This window comes from Mustela putorius, unplaced genomic scaffold (genome assembly GCF_011764305.1).
Source record: "Mustela putorius furo isolate JIRA1106 unplaced genomic scaffold, ASM1176430v1.1 tig00003853_pilon_pilon_pilon, whole genome shotgun sequence".
Lineage (NCBI taxonomy): Eukaryota > Metazoa > Chordata > Mammalia > Carnivora > Mustelidae > Mustela > Mustela putorius.
The window spans coordinates 10,991,113-11,008,822 of NW_025422005.1; the positions used below are offsets into that span (position 1 = coordinate 10,991,113).

Sequence of the window (17,710 nt, forward strand, 5' to 3'; positions counted from 1 at the left end):
ACGTCCAACCGATGGAGGCCTGCCACCTAGCGGCCAGGGAGAGGACCGTCGGGGAAGGACGTGCAGTGGCTGAGGGAGAGGAGGGCCCCCCCCACCGGGATCTCAGCCTCAGGCTGTGGGAGGGGCCCTGCCTCCAGACCTCAGGCTGTGCGGGGGACAGACCACCTTCCAGACCACAGGCGGAGGGGCGCCGAGCCTCGGACTGTGGGGACACCGACGGCCCCTTCCAGAACTGGGGCTGAGGGGCAGAGCCCAGAAGCAAGGCTGGGGGCCAGGGCAACAATGACACCTGGGGCTTCAGGAAGGCGAAACAGTGGGCATCCAACTTGAGCGGAGACAGAGGCCAGGGCCAGTGCTGGAGACGGTCCTCACGTCGTGCTGCCCAGATGTGGAGCCCCTGAGCAGCGGTTGGCTCTCAAGGCCCCACAACCCTCGGGCCCTGAAGGCTGAGGTCCCTGCCCCCCCCTCCCCGCCCCTCTCCTCCCCTCTTCCCCCCTCCCACTTCTGACCCCACTCTTCCCGGACTTCTGATCCCCCACTTCTGGCCGCTCCCCTCCCCCATCTCCACCCTCCCCCTCCCCCCCCTCCCCGTGTCCTGACCCCTCCCCGCCCCACCCTTCCCTCCACGGACACCTTTGCCCCATGACGTCGATCTCTCTGGTGCAGATCTGGCCGGAGGCTGGGGCTGCGGCTGATCCCAGCGGCCATGTTCTCCCTGCCACCCCTCCCCTCCTGGCTCCCCAGCCTCCCCTCCCTCCAGTGGGGCTCCGGCCTCCTCGACTCTGTCCTTCAAGGTGAGCGCCGCCTCCTCCTCCCACGCAGCGCCACCCCTGGGCCCCCCGCTTTGGGCAGCACAGGGTGGACCCCCCACGTGGGTCTCCCACCGCCTCTCACCCCGCCAAACTCTCTCACCCGGCCAAACTCGCTTGCCCTCCCTCCTGCCCTCAGGCCTCATCGGGGCCAGTGGAGTCTCGGTCCTGAACAGCCTCCTGAAGGTCTACTTCTTTGTGAACTGTGCCAAGTGAGTGTCTGCCAATCCAGCCCACTCCTGGCCCCTCCCCTGAGCGCCCACCCCCCAGCCCAATCCGGCCTCCAGTGGGGAGGACTGGAGGGGTGAGAACTCCATCCCCAGAGAGTGTTTCTGGGGGCCCAGGGCCGCTGCCTGGGCCGAGGCTGATGGTTCTGACCCTGCCCACGCCCGCTCTGCCCCACAGCAAGCCCAAGCGGCAGCTGGAGAAGCAGCGGCTGCAGGCCCAGTGGGCCTCCCTGGAGACTGTGCACCTGGCTGGGCTGGCCTTGATCCTGACCGTCCTGGGGGCCCGGGTGGCTGCCCTGGTGGTGCTTGAGTTCTCCCTCCGAGCTCTGTCCACACTGCTCTCCCTGGGCCAGGTAAGACTTCCGGCGGTGATGAGTCACTCCCCAGCCCTGGGCCCTAGTTTTCACCGGAAGCGGGGTGGGGGGGGCAGCGGGAGCACCCTGTCTCCTCGCCACCCCCTTTCTGTAAGACTGAGACTGGAGAGTACAGATTGCCTCCTGGGACTGGGAGCACAGACCCCTGCTCACCCGCTCTCGCAGTGGCCCTCAGTGGCCGCAGCCCCAGTCCAAGAAGAGAGCGGTGGCAGCTCCCGGCTGTGGCGCCCCCCATGTGCCAGGCAGGCGCCCACCAGCGACTTTGGGTGCGTCATCTCGCGTGTCCTCACAGTCCTAGGGGGTAAAGCTCTGCTGTGACCTGCATCTCACAGGTAGGGAGACTAAGGCTCAGAGAGGGTGAGCGACTTGTCCCAGGTCAGCCAGCAAGAGGTAGAGTCAGGCTTTGAACCCAGGTCTTCAAGTCTCCGAGCCACCAACCTTCAGTGGGTCCCAAGTAACATTCGTGAGGGAAATCAAGCAGAAAGAAATGGTCCCAGGAGGGCTTGACTTGAAGGCAATATTCCTTCTTGGGGAACGATTCCCAAGGTTCCTTCTGGCTCTAGCCTCCTACAGAGTGGTCTGTGTGCCTGGTGAGAAGCAGCCGGAGGCCTGAGCACCCCCAGCCCTCCCCACTGTGCCCCTCTTCTGCTTCCGCCCCGCGCAGGGCTCCGAGAGGGAGAGGCTGCAGCTGTACCTTGTAAGCCAGTACTCCCTGGGCTGTGGGCTGACCTGCGGCCTGAGCTTCCTGCAGGAGGGTGCCCCTCACCGCACCTTGAACTTACTGCTGGGCCTCTGGCTGGCCACCCTGCTGGGCACCGGTGCCAGGCGCCTCTGCCGCCACGTCTGCCAGTTGTATGAGCTACACAGCAGCCAGCACTACTGCGGGGTCTGCCTGGGCCTGCTGGCCGGTGCTCACGGCCTTCCCAGGCTGCTGGCCCGCGCCCTGGCTGTGGCCTTTGCTGTGGGTGACCTGGCAGCTGTGGCCCTCATCAACCGGGATTTCCCGACCACCTCGGATGCCGTGCGCTTCTGGACGCCGCTCGTCATCTGCTACGCCCTGCTGGTCATCTACATGCAGGGTAGGGGCCGCCACTCGGGTCCTGGGGGGGCAGCTGGGCCACTCAGCACTCACATCCCGTGGTCTGTCCTGGGTGCAGCACCATGCTGGGACCCGGGGAGGCCACCCACGATTAGACCCCACCCCTGCCATCCCAGCGCACCTGTCTAGCAACAGAAGCCACAGGGAACAACTCGGGGAAGGGTGTGTTGTGCTGTGGGAGCTCTGAGGAGATGGAGCTTGTATAGGGCCAAACCCCAGAGGTGAGAGAGGGCATGGCACTGTCAAACAATTGGAAAAAATGGAGTGTGGCTGTCACCCCAAGGGAATGGGGAGAGGATGAGGCTGGCCAGCTGCATGGGGGCCTGATGGGGAGCCCTCATCAGCCTGGCTGGCCATCTGCTGAAAAACCACTACAGGTTTTCAGTAGGGGAGAGCAATCTGGTCAGATGTGGGCTGTAGGAAACACCATTGGCTGCAGGGGAGAGATGGGGCAGGACAGGGAAGTGCAGTCAGGCAGAGAGCAGCAGGTGCAAAGGCCCTGAGGTGGGAGTGAGCTTGGTATGCTTGCTGAACAAAAAGAAGACCTGGAAGGCTCTGGGATAGGAACAGGAGCAGGTCAGAGGCGAGGTGAGGTGGGGTTGGAGAGCCGGCATCCTATCAGGCAGGACCTCACCGGCAAGGTAAGGAGTTTGGAGCTTACCCCCAACGCAGTGGAAAGTCCTGGGAAGAATGTAAGCAAAGGAGAGATTTCATCTTGTTGATCCGTTTAGAAGGTCACTAGCTGCTGAACAGACATGGAGTAGACACCTGACCTACAAAGTCAAGAACAGAAGCCAGAGCTGGGACTAGGCAGGGCAGCAGGAGTGTGGAGGTGGGCTCAGGTGGGGATGTACTTAGCAGAAAGTGTCCCCAGGGTTTACCGAGGCATCAGATGTGGGAGTGCAGTGGTGGTGCCGGGGACTCCTCCGCTTGGAGCTGGAGTGCTCCCCCACCCCCAGTGCAAGCAGAGCACAAAACAGCAGGAGGCTTGGGGGTGAGCAATGAGCCTAGGAGGCGGGTACTCAGAGAGTGGGGGTGGGGGAGGGAGGGTTGCGGGGTGCGGGGGTGGGGTGGGGAGCTGGGAGGTCCAGGCTCCGCTCCAGCTGGACCTGAGGTTGGGGCTCCAGGTATGGTGGCAGGCAGGGACAAGCACCCCCTTCCCCCCACCCCCATAGAGGAGCAGCGGCAGCACCCCGGCCTGCAGAGTCACGCCCAGACCTTGCTGGTGCGCATGGGCGGCCTCTTCGTGCTGCTGCTGACCGTGGGCAGCTGGCTGGACCTCCTGGGAGTCGTCCTGTCCCTGCTGGGCGAGCTCTGGTGCCTGGCGGGCAGCCGCACTCTGCTGGACCTTTGCCAGGTACAGATGGACCCTCCTCCCCGAGCGCCCCCCCCCAGACCCTGAGCCCTGCCCCAGACAGCTCAAGGAGCCTCAGCACGCCCCAAGTTTAAGAAGACCTGGGATGACCTTTCTTGGGGTGGGGCAGAAGGAGCTGAAATCCCCTCTTTCTCCTGGTGTTAACCTTTGACCGCTCAGAGGTCCCGGGTTGGAGGAAGGGCCTGGGTAATCGGAGGCCTGAAGTCCCCCACCAGAGGATGGGGGAACTGAGTGGTGTCCTCCATCTTTCCCAACACACCTTCCCTCAGGATTTTCCATCCCGGAGGCCGACAGTGTCTGCTGCAAGGGAGTCCCAGCCCCAGCCCTCAGCAGCTGCCCAGCCCTCAGCAGCCGCCCAGCCCCGAGGCCCAGCCCCCTCCTGACCTGCCTTAGCCAGGACTCGGAGTCTGTCTTAGGCCCACCAGGCGCTTCTGGACGCGTTGACCCCAGGGCACTGCCCCGAGGCAGAGGGACAAGGCTGGCCCCCACCTGGAGCTGGAGTTGGGCGCTGGGGGCTCCTGGCAGGGAGGGTTGGGGCTAGCAGCCTCCGAAGGGGGGCACCGGAGGCCAGTGGGTAAAGCCCCCTTTTTCTCAGGATGGACAATGGGTACAACCCCCTGAGACCCTCCTTCCCCAGGGGTTTGGGGAATGAGGGAGAATTGCGTCCTCAGAATGACCCCTTTACTGGCTTCCCTCACCTCCTCCATGAACAATAATAAAGATGATTTTTCTCAACCTGTGCTTAGAATCATGAACATACAGAGAGGGAAAGAGGCTTTTCTGAAGCCACACAGCCCTTCTGGCTGGGGCAGGTTCCGGGGGTACATGCGGGCTGGGTTCCCTGGGGTTCAGGAGTTCCATATTGATGTGTCTGAGGAAGCAACGGGGACCCAGTGGAGGACTCATGGTCCAGCCCCCACCTGCAGTCGTGATGGACAGTGTCCCTGTCCCGTCTCAGCCTAGGCTGTCCAAGACCACGAGGGTCCTTGCCATCTCAGCCTCGTTCAGCCCTGTCTCTCCTGCAGGGCCCAGCCCAGGAGACCACAGAGTAACTGGGAAAAGGTTGGGTACCAGCTCCTCTGCTTACTTGCTGTGTGCCCTTGGGTGGGTCGCTGCCACTCTCTGAGCCAATCATAAGAAAAATGGCCACGTGTAGGGTGCTTACCACGTGCCAAGCACTTTTACAATCTCATTTCGTTCTGACATCGGCCCCAAGAGACAATTACTGTTATCCCTTTTTAACAGATTCAGAAACAAGCCCAGAGAGGTTATGTAACTTCCTCAAGGTCACAGAGCTAGTTAGTGGTGAAGCCAGGATTGGAGCCCAGGTGGCCTGCCCCGCAAAGTGCAAGCGCTTTGCATGCTTCCTGCTACCCTCTTCTCATTGAAGAACTGGGGCCAGGGAAAACCAACAGAGGTGCACATTCCTGGAAGGTTCTGGAGTGTGGTTCCAGTCACCTTGTGAGCAGAGTAGCCTGAGGCTATAGGGATTGAGGGTCCTTTCCGAGGAGGAGCCCCACAGGGCAAAGAAGACTCCTAGCTAGGGGGTGTCCGGGGGACTACGGTGGTCAGGTTGTCCGGGAGTGACAGAGGACACACCAGGGAGGAGGTGAGGCGAGAAGGTTCTTGGAGGATTCCAGGTTCTGGCGAGCCTTGCTTCTCAGCAAAGGCCACCACGGTCACCCAAAAGTTACTGCTTCCAGACAGACAGCATCTGGTATAGGATTCTCTGCTCCCCACCCCCGGGGCACACCTGGGACACAGAGGCAGGCTGGCCCCAAAGTTGGACAAGGTGGCTTCAGCTCCTTCCTCCAGAAATGGCCACCTCAAACCCAATCTCTGATCCCTTACTCCCCCTGCTCTACCCCCAGGAAGGCCTCTCAGCTGCAAAGTAGCTGAGGTGGGGGGAAATGCCTGTGGTTGCCCCTCCCCCAATCCAGGGGAGCCCCCCTCTGCCTGGGAGCATGTTCAGTTCCCTCTGGGCAGGAAACTTGCCCCAGTCTGGGAGGAAATGGCTCAGTTAGCTGGGCACACGGCCAGCCCTTGCCAGACCCAGACTGGGCACTGGGTTCCGACTCAGGCCCAGTGTTTTTGCTGGAAGGTTCCCTGGCCTCCTGGCCCCCAACGCAGCCAGAGACCCTGTGGGGACAGTGCTGGGAGGGGATTAGATTTGGCGGTCCTTTCCTTTTTATGGACACAGGGACCATTTCCAAACAAAAACTGAGCCACGTGGGTTGGAATAGGATTCTTTTCTTATCTATTAAATTATTTTTGTGAAAAGTCTGACAAGGGTATAAAAATTAGATCACTCTAAGTGAGGCATTTAGGAAATCTCCATACCAAACAAAGAAAAACAGGCCTGAAGTCCAGAGAGCAGAGGAAATACAGAAGGTCTGGTCTGGAGTGGAGTGTGCTGCTGGGACTCATTCTCCTCCAGAGACCATGAGCTCCCGAATCCTGGGCCCAGACCAGCAGCCTTCTGAGGAGGTGCGAGACCAGGCTCCCCAGTCTCTACTAAGAGAGAATGGTAACCTCCAGCTGGGATTGGGGTGAGCCAGACTCCTCCCTCCTGAGCCCCCTACTTCTGGCTCTTCTGAGCTATGGCATTGCCCCTTTGGGCCTCCTGTGTGCCTTCCCGTATTTGCTCATTCACAAGTAATTCCTGAACATCTGCATGGGGCCAGGCTCTGGGCTAGAAAAGATGCAGAAGTAACAGCCATGCTACCAAGAAACAAAGCTGGGTAAGGCGATAGAGTGGCAGGAGCTTGGGGCGAGCAGGCTAAGGAGAGTGTGTGTGTTAGCCACAGCTGCATAACAAGCAGTCCCAAAATTAAGCAGCTTAAAACAACAGATACTAATTGTCTCCCTCTTTTTTTTGAGAGAGAGAGAGAGAGAGAGTGTGTGTGCTTGAACAGGGTAGGGGGCAAGAGGAGTGTGGAGAGGGAGAGAGAGAATCTCAAGCAGGCTCCATACCCAGTCCAACACGGTGCTCTATCTCACAACCCTGAGATCATGACCTGAGCCGAAATCAAGAGTCAGATGTTTAGGGACGCCTAGGTGGCTCAGTCGTTAAGCAGCTGCCTTCAGCTCAAGTCATGGGTCCTGGGATGGAGCCCCAGGTGAGCAGGGAGCTTCTCCTCTCCCTCTCCTGCTCTCTCTGCTTGTGTTCCCTCTCTCACTGTGTCTTTCTGTGTCAAATAAATAAATAAAATCTTTTTTTTATCTTTTTTTTTTTAAAAAGATTTTATTTATTTATTTGACTGAGATCACAAGTTGGCAGAGAGAGAGAGAGAGAGAGAGAGAGAAGGAAGCAGGCTCCCTGCCAAGCAGAGAGCCTAATGTGGGACTTGATCCCAGGATCCTGAGATCATGACCTGAGCCGAAGGCAGAGGCTAAACCCACCGAGCCACCCAGATGCCCCAAATAAATAAAATCTTAAAAAAAAAAAAAAAAGAGTCAGATGTTTAACCATCTGAGCTACCCAGGTGCTCCTACCATCTTTTTCTATGGGTTGGGTCCCACAACCTGGAAGGGTCCTCTGGCTCAGGTTCTCCTCACAGACCAAGTCAGGATGTTGTCCAAGGCTCTGGTGTCATCTTAAGGTTTGACCCAGGTAGGATCTAATTCCAAGCTCACTCACATGGTTGTTGGCAGGGTTCAGTTTCTTGTGGGCTACTGGACCGAGAGTCTCTGTTCCTCTCTGGCTGTTGGTGGAGGTGTCTGTCCTTGGTTCCTTGCCACAAAGGCCTCCCCACAGACAGCTCACAATATGGAAGCTGGCTTCCCTCAGAGCAAGCCATGGAGGGAGAGAGAAAGAGAGAGGACAGCAGGACAGATGTGATAATCCTTTTGTAGCCCAATGTTAAAGGCAACACCCATTGTTTTTGTTGTATTCTATGGATTAGAAGCAAGTATCTGAGTCTCACCCACCCTTGAGAGGAGGGGATTACACACGGGAAGGGCAGAAGGTGTGGAACCTTGAGGGCCATCGTTAAAGCTGCCTTCCACAGAGGGCTTCTCTGAACCGACAGAGGGAGTAAGCTAAGCAAGATGCTGAGGGAAAAGCGTGCCTGGCTGAGAGAACAGCATGAGCAAAGGCCCTGAGGTGGCAACAAGCTGAGAGTATTGTAGAAACAACAGGAAATTTAGTGTGGCTGGAGCTTCAGAGAGAATGGAGTGTCAGGAATGAGGTCGTGGAGGTGGGCAGGGACCATGTCACTCCAAGGTGGGGTGGTGACGGTTAACCAGCAGAAAGTTTGCACAAGAGAGTGATGTAATGTGACTTACATTTTTTTTTAAAGATTTTATTTATTTATTTGATAGAGAGAGATCACAAGTAGATGGAGAGGCAGGCAGAGAGAGAAAGAGAGAGAGAGAGAGGGAAGCAGGCTCCCTGCTGAGCAGAGAGCCCGATGCGGGACTCGATCTCAGGACCCTGAGATCATGACCTGAGCCGAAGGCAGCAGCTTAACCCACTGAGCCACCCAGGCGCCCTGTGACTTACATTTTTAAAGGAGTCCTCTCCTAGCTGTTTGTAGAATAGTGCAGGAACAGAAAACCACTTTAGGAGCATTTAGAATTACCCAGGTGAGATGATAATAACCCTGGGAATAGCCCAGGGCTTGGACCAAGATGGTAGCCATGGAGGCAGCCGGAAGTGGCTGGAGAGGATGGGATGCGTGGACATGGATGTACGGTGAAGAGCTCGTAGGACTTCCTGATCAATTAGATGTGACTTTGAGAGAATAACATGAATCCAGGGCTCTTAGCTTTTCGGCCTGAAGAACCCGGTGAATGAGGTAGGAGGCATCGGGGGCAGAACCGGACCCTCTCACGCAGGCACCGTCGGCATCATGGTGTATGATGAGGTCTGGGTCTCCAGGGGCCTCACTGACAAAGAGCTGTTGACCCTGAATCCTCAGCTTTCCGGGGGAGTTCCCAGACCAAGGGAGTGGTAGGGAAGCCCGGGCGCTGAGGCGTCTGAGGGGCTCCAGAAAGGTCCGTGTGGCTGAGCAGAGGGGCAAGGGTCGCAGCAGTGGGAGATGCTGTCACGGAGGCTGGCCATGGCCAGATCACCCAAGGTCACAGGAGGGCTTGGCGCGTTCCCCCCACAAGCAGCAGGTGCCCCAGAGAGGCTGTGTGGGGGCCCCGGGAAGATCACATGCTTTCTCTAGCGAGATGGTCTGGCCATCAGAGTGGAGATGTGTTGTGAAGGAATGAGAGCAGGGCCAGTCCAACTTTAAAGGTTCCCCTTTAGGAAAAAGAATAAAAAATCGGTATTAGTGATAGAACGATAAAGGAAGACGTAAGAGATTGCTGGAGGCCTGCGGACTGGGTTCCTTCTTCTGACATCTCCCTGGGCAGTGTGCCAGGAGCATTTAATGGAAAATGCTTCCTGAGTGTGATCTGGCCGCCTCCCCTCCCAGAACACTCTGGAACTCCCAGCAACCCTCAGAGGGGCCCTACAAGTAGGAGGCCACGCAGTCACCGTAAACCCACCTTGGCTAAGAGAGAAGTAGGGAGGCCAGTTGGGGGTAAAGAGGAGTCCCAGGGACTGCGGTGCTGAGACAGACGAAGCCAAGGATGGAGGCTCCCAGTGGGGATGGGGGTTCAAGCAGGGGGACGGGGTCGCTGAGGTGTTTGGCCAGGCGCTCAGCCTTGGCAAGAGGCCGAGGGCTTGGGGCAGTCCCAGGGACCTCAGGGACCTGACTGACACCAGGATTTCCCCCTCTCGGTCTGAGAAGGAGCTCTGACCTTTAAGACTGGGAGCCCTCCATGACCCAGCCCTCGCTCTGGAACCGGTGTTGATTTGCTAAGCGATGGCAAACCGTGGGAACACACCAGCCCAGACAGGGTCAGCTCGGCCCCCGGACCAGGAAGGGATTAAGACCCAGACAATGTTGTCACAACCAGGTCTGGGAGGCTGTGTGGCCCAAGTGCATGCAGGCTTGGGGCCTGAGAGGAGGGGAATTTATGCGGCTATAATGTGGCCCAGTCTGCTCCCCCTTTGTTGCTTTTGTTTTGTTTTTTAAGATTTTATTTACTTATTTGACAGAGATCACAGGTAGGCAGAGAGGCAGGCAGAGAGAGAGGGGAAGCAGGCTCCCCGCTGAGCAGAGAGCCCAATGCGGCTCGATCCCAGGACCCTGAGATCATGACCTGAGCCCAAGATGGAGGCTTAACCCACTGAGCCACCCAGGCGCCCCTCCCCCTTGGTTTTTAAACATTTCCCTACACACTTGGAATGAAGTTCATTTACTAACCTTGTGACGTTGAGCAAGTTATCATCTGTGCTCAGTTTCCTCATTTGTTGAGTGCCCTGAGCAGATGGTGAAGGTCGGGCACGTAGCCCGGAGGCTGACTGTGGGCTCCATTCCCCTCCTGCCGGCTCACCAAGGAATGATAACTCAGTCCCAGCCCGGCCCCTGAGTCAGGTGGTGGGGAAGGAAGTGCTGATTCAGGCAGCCGAAGCAGGAACCCATCTCAGGGGAGGAAGGGTGTGATGACCTCCCCCACCATCCTGTCCACTAGAGGAGCACATTTGCATTTCACTTGCAAGGAGCTGTGAATATGTCAACTCTTCTCTACGGAGGGATGACAACCCTGTGCTATGGATTTTTTCATACACCTGTCTCCAGCCTTCAGAGCAACCTGGGAGGAGTTGACTTTTCTCTGTCTCCTCAGGAGAAAACCCTAGGTACAGAGAGATCACATGACTTGCTCAAGGTCACAGAGCTAATAAGTGGGAGAGCCAAGATTCAAATTCGAGGAGGTCTGATTCCAAAGCCCAAGCCCTTGACAGCTCAGCACCCATCACTACTTGTATGTGATTTGCCTATGAAGCTACTTAAGACCTCCAATTCCAACTCGTATGTTTCATAGGAATTACTAGGTCCCTACTATGCGCCAAGCATCATGCTGGGTGCTGGAGACCCAGAAAGCAATGAGACACAGCCCTGCTCCTAGTGTCATGGGGGAAAGCATAGTGGTGCATCCCAGCAGTCTTGGGCTACATCTAGGAGATGCACATGACTCCTAAGCCTGTCTGGAGGAATCAGGACAGGCTCCTCCAAAGTGGTGACAGGGATGCAGTTTGCCAGGAAGAGGAGGTGGAGATGATCCAGCCCCATGGGGCCTCACCAGTCTTCACCATGACTTTGCTTTAAGCAACAGAAACACAGTTTTAACTTGTCGAAGACAAGGCAAGAAAAAAGAGAACTCATGGGCTCCAGAGGTCCAGAGGGAAGACTTCAGGCATAGCTGAATCCAGCAGCCTAAGTGATGAGATCCTCTATCCCCTGCCCTCTGTGTTGGTCCGAGTGCTCATAAAAAAATGGTGCCAAGCTTGCATTCTGGTAGCCTGGAAAGATGCTGCCTCTTTTTAAATAGTTCCAGCCAGGCACAAAGAGTGGGGGCGGGGTTGCTCAAACAGAAATTAGATACTGTGACCAGAATCCGGGGAAGTGATGCTGGCTGACAGGAGCCATGACGTCCCTTGGATTCTCCAGTGGAACCAAGTCTCTGCCTTACCTTCTGCCCTTTGTTCATCTCGCGGGATCTCCCCAGACCTCTGTCCTCTACCTGCTGGGGAGAGGAAAGGAACTCCTCTTCGAACACCTGCCAAACACCAGGCATATTTAGCCACATTCGTCCATCGAATCCTCACAGTGAAGCCCAGGTGCCCCAAGAGGAAACTGATTTGCCCAAGGTAAGCGACTGACCAGTGGCAGAGCCAGACTCACAGATCCTGATTTGACGCCTATCTGTGCTTGACTGGCCACTGGTCCTGCCGCCCTATCGAGGAGCTCCCGCTTCTCAGAACTGCTCCCCCTCCTGCCTGGCCCGACACACAGTAGGTGCTCAGGGAATAAGGGTTGAGCTGATCTGACTCCCAACGGGCAGAGCAGAGGATGGAGGAAGGAGCAGGGACAGAGCCAGGACGGCGAGGCCCAGGGAAGCTTCTGAGGCTGTTCGCTAAGAAGTGGACGTGCAGCCCCACCCCGGATGTACAACTTCATGCAGCATTATATCTGGGCCCCACCCCCACCAAAGGCTGGGGCTCCGATCTGGCCCCCGCGGAGCGGGTCAAGGGGACGGGCCACTGAGCAGACAGATGCTTCCCTTCATCAAGGTCTCGGGGCCAGCGGGGGCTGTGTGGCTCTGGGAAACTTGTCCCTGTTCCTGGGTCTAGTTGCAAAGCGTATGGACTGTGTGAACAGAGGCGAGGGGGACGTGAAAACAGCAGGCAGTACCCTTAGTGGGCAAGGACCAGGGGTCAGGCCCTGGGGGTCCTTTCAACCCCTCCATCCCTAACAATTTGGCAAAAGGAAGCATTCATGTCTCCAGGGGAGGGTATCTAATCCAACCCCGCTGTTCTTGTTTTTGTTTTTTGAAAGAATTTACTTTTAAGTAATCTTTGCACCCAATGTGGGACTCGAACCCATGACCCCAAGAACAAGAGCTGCATGCCCCCCGCACTGAGCCAGCCAGGTGCCCCTCCCTTATGTTATAGGTGAGAAAACAGAGCCTCAGAGAGAGAAAGAGCTTGTCCAAGGTCAGAGCCAGCACCAGAATGCTGGGAGTTAACCTGAAATCTGACCTTAAAGCCTATGTACTGGGTCCCTGGCCCTGGAATGTCCTCCCCTGCTCCTCCGCTTTCCGCCCCACGGAGAGGCCTGTCCTACTGTCCCTGCAACTCTTATTCTGTGTAGGCCCCTGATTCATTCGTTCATAGCACACATCAACATTATATTATGGTCACGGTGATATCGTGGTCATTATTATATTAGTTTGTGTTAACGCTGATGTCCCCCACCTTTCCGTAAGTTCCGTGGGGGACGAGGATGGACTGTGTCTGACCTGATTCCCTTGAGCTCCCTGACTTGTTTTAGCACAGAGGTGCTCAACAAAGTTTGCTGGATCTAAGCTTTCTGTGGGCAGCAGGGGCATGTTCCCCTCAGACTGGGCAGCAGCAAACATCCACACTACCCTGGTTCTGTCCCCTGAACCTCTCCCCCCCCCCCATTCCCTGCCACCCCGGATCTCAGCGGCCACAGCCCTAATAAAAGATTGAGCCACTTTGCTCAGCTGCTTGGAAGAGAGCTGGTCCAAGGCTGGCAGGACAGGAGGAGGGAGCAGGGGCTCTCTGAGCCCGCAGACAAAGGGCATGTGTTCCCATCCAGCACACTTCCTGGGTTTCCCTTACAGGAAGCTTGGCACCTGCCAAGGTGACACGGACACCCCTCCGCCCTCTGGGTGGGTGTGGGGTGTGGGACTGCCTTCCCAGAGTGCTGCTCTCCACCAGGGCTCAGCGACAGAGGTGGAACAGGCAGCCAGGGGTGCTGGACAGCAGGTGAGTGGTGACAGCTGGACCCCCCACAGAGCCCTTCCATCTTCCAGCTTCCCCGCCAGTCTTAGCTCCCAGCAGATGCCTGGAGGCCTGGGCCCTAGAGGGAGTCAGGGTGACTTTGGATGAGGCCTCAGATCAACTTTTGGTGCCTCACTGTTCCATCTACAGGGCAGTGAGGTGAGTGGCTCAGGGGATATCATGACGACATCGAGGGAGGGCAGCTCCATTTTGATCTGTTTTAAATAAGCTTCTGGGTCACCAAGCACTTGAAAAGGGGGTTCTAGAGCTTAGAGTATTTGCAAACCCCTGGATCACACCTTCCTCCTTAAGGTCCCCCCCATCCCTGGCAGTCAGCAGCCCCCTCCTTCTTCCTGGGGAAGTCCTGGGGCAGTGTGCTCCAAGCAGTGGTGCAGGCTGGGGAGGGAGCCTGATCAAGGCTCCCGCAGCCTGGGGTCTGAGTCTCCTGGGCCCCACAGGGCTGTACATCTCAGCTTCCACATTGTGGGGGAGGGGGTAGGTGGAGGGTTCCTCTGACACTGGCTGGCTTGGCCCTCGGGTATGGCCTTGTGCCTCTCTGGGCCTCAGTTTCCTCAACTGAGAAGCAGAAATGACCATTCCTGCCACACAGGGCTGTCCTGGAGATTCCATGGAGAGATCTATAGGTCAGGGGCCTGCCACCTGGGAAGCCTCTACCTGGGGCTACTGTTGTCGTTCTTATGGAGTCCCGAAAGGCTCGAAACTGGGCAAGGGATTGAGAAATGCTGGGATGAGGAGGAGGAGGAGGGGTGGGGGAAGGAGGGGGGTACCCAGGTGCCCCCCTCACTACCTCCATGAGCAGCAGCCCCAGAGCCATGGTGATTGCAGCTTTGGCCCTGGGGGGAGAGCTCGACCCTGCCTGGCCTGCCCCCAGATGGCGCTGGGTCCCACACTCCTCTGGCCTCAGCAGAGGCTTTAATCAAAAGAACAATCTGTTTGCCTCTGAATCAGACCCAGATTCCTTTTCCCAGCAATGTTCCCCGGGCCTCCAGGGACCCAGGCGGCCCATCCCGGCTCCATCTCCTGTCCCAGGGCCCAGGCTCTGCTTCCTCCTCCCCCTTCTCCTCTGGCTTGGGTCGGGGAGTGCAGGAGGTGGGAGGGAGGCAGAGACTGGAACCAGGGTTGGCAAAGCAGGTGACCCAGACTGCCTGCTGGGCCCTGTCTACCAGGCTGCCTGGGAGCCTGTGCCCCCCCCAACCCCCTTCCCCTGGGTTGGGGCTGGGACCCCACTGCGGAGGGCTTAAGGGTCCACCCAGGCAGTGATAGCAGGTCAGGACAGCAAGCAGAGATGACCTACTCCGCTGGGCATCTGAGACCTCCAGGCAGGGTCACCCCCTAAGAAGGCCCACTGACCACCAGTGCTCTTCTCTCTGTCAGTGCCGTCTTTTATCTCGGCTGAGCCCCAGCGGTAAGCAGCCTTTACCCCCATTTTACAGATAAGAACCTGAGACTCCAGGAGGCGGAGTGCCTGCCCCGGGGTCAGGGAATTGTTAGTGAATGGCCCGAGGAACTCGGGTCCACCTGACACCTAGGACCCTGGGAGATCTCAGGCCAGACTCAGGTGTAAGTACCCGCCCCCCCCCCCAACACCCGACGGCGCAGGTGGGGCCACCAACCCAGGAGACCTAGGGAAGGAGGAGGGGGAAGGACCGCGCGGGGCACACAAAGGCCCCCGGGGGTGGGCAGCCGGGGAGGCCTCCCACCCCAGGCCCGGGCCCAGAGGACGAGAGGAGGGGTCCAGGGAACAAAGGGCGGGCGCCGGGGGCGGCGCGGGGTGCGGCCGGGCAGGTGGGGGGGGCAGGTAGGGGCCGCTTCCGCCGGCGGGAATCCCGGGCCCCCTCCCCCTAAGCTTCACCTTTTATGGTAAGGCGGCCGGGGCGGCGGGGCGGAGGGAGCCGAGGGGGCGGGGAGGGCGGAGGGGGCGGGAGGCTCCGCGCCGCTCGGGGCTCAGCTCGCTCGGGCGTCCGACCGGAGCCGCTGGGGGCGCGGGCGACGCAGGTAAGCGGGGCGCGGGGCGGGGGGCGCGGGGCGAGCGGGGCGGCCGTCCTTCCGTCCTAGCCCCGGCCACACACAGGTGACAGCGCGGGCGGCCCCGGGCCGGAGCCCCTCCCCGCCCCCCCCGCCGGGACCCCAATTCCGGCGCTCCTGCAGGGGGTCCGCGGGAGGGCGGGGGTGCCGCCTTGGGTCCCGGCCCCCGGTCTCTGTCCCTGGAGCGGGGGTAGGGCTGGTGTCCCTGCCCCGGAGCGGATCGCCGGGGAAAGAGGTGGGCAGGGCGGAAGCTCCCGCACAAAGAGGACAGCGTCCCGCACATGGATCGAATTAAAGTCCCTGGCGGCGCCCCACAGTGACCCGGCCAGCCGCCCGCCTGGGCTGCTTGCGGGAGGGCGCCGGGTTTCCGGAGCTCCAGGGAGCTCCGGGCCCCTTCACCCAGCCCGGGTCAGGCGAGGGGAAGGAGGGGCCCCAGGGCCGCCCCTCTCTGGGGCCTTAAATCCCGGTCGGGGGCTGGGAAGGGGTGTGCCGTGGGGCATCTGGCGGGGATCCTACCCAGCCCTACTCTGGGGACCCCGGGAAGAGCCCGGGCAGCTCCCAGAATCCTGCTCTTAATGTCGGAAGCCAAGTCGAGTCCTCCCAGCCCCCCCCCCCCCAGGCCAGCCTGGCCCCTGGGGGCTCCTCCCCATCAGGGGCTGGGTAACCAGCTTGCCTTCTCTTTGGACCTACCTAGTACCAAGATCTGGAGCGCTCTCTCTCCTTGGATCCTCTGAGCCAACCACCTTTCAGGACAGACTTTTTTATTCTCACTTTAGGAAAAAACTGAGGCCCAGAGAGGGCCAGTAACCTGCTGTGGGTCACCCAGCAGGGAAGAGGTGGGGCTGGGTGACTGCAGCTCCCTGTGTTTCCTTGGCTTCCTTGAGGGGAGAGGGAAAGGGAACCCCTACCTAAGGCTGCAGGGCCCTCTGCTGGGTCTGCATGGTCTCCCTCCTACCTCCAGCGAAGTGTCATTCTGAACCAAGCGTAGATTGCTTTGTCCAAGTATTAGAGAACAAAGCTTACAGGTGCTTCCAGAAGTTTTTGGAGGGGGTTAGAAGGAGTAGGAAGGAAGGGGAAGGGGGGTGGGCACTACCGGGAGGACCGCCAGCTCAGCCAGCCTGTCCCCTGCCCCAGGCTGCTGCCTAAAGCTGGGCTGGGTGGCTGGCTGGCTGGATCTCAGCCTCCTTCCTTCCTCTTGACAGGAAATGACTTTCTTTCCCTTTGTTCCCACTTTCTCTGCTTACCCAACTGGATCTCAGATTCCCCCTCTGCGGGAGGAAGGATGGGGGCAGAGGGTCTCCGGGGTGCGGCTGGCCGGTAGCCTCTCAGGGAGCTTTCTCCCACATACCCCCCTCTGGGGTGACCTGGGGGCAGTGGGACCTGAAGGAGGCCGAGGCTCTCTCTCCTAGCAGCCCTGGGCCTGACTGACAGGCTTTGAAAATCCCCAGGGGTGGGGGTCCCCTGGGGCCTGAAGTCCCTGAAGGAACTGCAGGGAGGGATTGGGGGGGGGGCGTGAAGCTGGCCAGCTGTGAACATCTGGCGTCAGAGCTAGGACATTTGCCTTGGATGTTTTCCGAGAAAACCACAGATCTGACTTCCCGGAGGGGTGGGCTGGGGTGGAGTGGGGGTCAGAGCAGGGTCGGAGGGAGGTGGAGGGGGCATTCACAGCAGTCTCTGGGGATGAGCCCAGAATGTACTGGCCACAAGAAAATCTATCTGGATTGGGCTTTTCTTGGATGAGAACAGCCCCAAGGATTTGGAGGCGCCCGTACCATCCAGGGAAGGAAAAGTGTGTCATCTCAGGTCCAAGGACTCCCCCCTCCTCCGGGACCCGGGTCAAATGATGCTCAGATAGAATTCTGAGTCTGCCAAGGCTGCTAAGATGACCTGGAAAAGTCCCTTAACCTCTCGGGGCGTCCCATGGAACCACCTGTAAAGTGGGGACGTCAGGGGATGTGTTGCAAATAAGGTGTGTTTAGAGGCTCAGAAAGCGTGAGCCGCCGTGCCTGGCACAGAGCAGGCCCTTGGTCAGTCGGTGCCCTTGCTGTCGTTTCTTGGACGTGACTCTCTGAAAGCTGCTGACCACAACAGACTCTCAATCTGGTAACAAAGTGTAAAGCCAAAGTGTCAAACCATACAGTTTTGGATGACGTATGACCAGGGCGGCCGAGACGAGGAAGCATATATACTCCTAAATGTCCCTTTCCTGAAGAAGAAACAAAAGGAAAGGACCTGGAAAATAACTTTTTTTTTTGGAAAATAACTTTTAAAGCTTTCTTCGGACGTTGATTTCTTTCTTACTTTCTTTCTTTCTTTTTTTTTTTTTTTAAGATTTTATTTATTTATTTGACAGAGATCACAGGTAGGCAGAGAGGCAGGCAGAGAGAGGGGGGGAAGCAGGCTCCCTGCCGAA

General features: G+C 58.4%; 2 protein-coding genes and 1 long non-coding RNA gene across 4 annotated transcripts in view; 2 read left to right on the forward strand and 1 right to left on the reverse strand.

The window, feature by feature from the left end:
- Positions 1 to 11,601, forward strand: TMEM82 (transmembrane protein 82). 2 transcript variants are annotated; one of them, XM_013048746.2, is made up of 7 exons: positions 1 to 451; positions 667 to 794; positions 949 to 1,021; positions 1,215 to 1,389; positions 2,075 to 2,489; positions 3,685 to 3,866; positions 11,451 to 11,601. In XM_013048746.2, the coding sequence occupies exons 2-7, from the start codon at positions 707 to 709 to the stop codon at positions 11,523 to 11,525; spliced, it is 1,008 nt and encodes a 335-aa protein (XP_012904200.1). In that variant the 5' UTR covers positions 1 to 451; positions 667 to 706; the 3' UTR covers positions 11,526 to 11,601. The 2 variants fall into 2 exon arrangements, with proteins under 2 accessions (XP_012904200.1, XP_012904194.1); XM_013048740.2 differs by lacking the exon at positions 11,451 to 11,601 and adding an exon at positions 4,154 to 4,619.
- LOC123387303 lies at positions 8,356 to 16,436 on the reverse strand. Its single transcript, XR_006601673.1, has 3 exons — positions 15,988 to 16,436; positions 11,415 to 11,501; positions 8,356 to 9,135 (listed from the first exon to the last, which is right to left on the reverse strand). It is a non-coding gene; the product is annotated as an uncharacterized LOC123387303 (long non-coding RNA).
- Positions 15,166 to 17,710, forward strand: part of FBLIM1 (filamin binding LIM protein 1) — a 20,479-nt gene continuing 17,934 nt past the window's right edge. Inside the window, 1 exon segment of the mRNA XM_045063805.1 lies at positions 15,166 to 15,267. The gene's annotated coding sequence lies outside the window, so the exon portion shown is untranslated.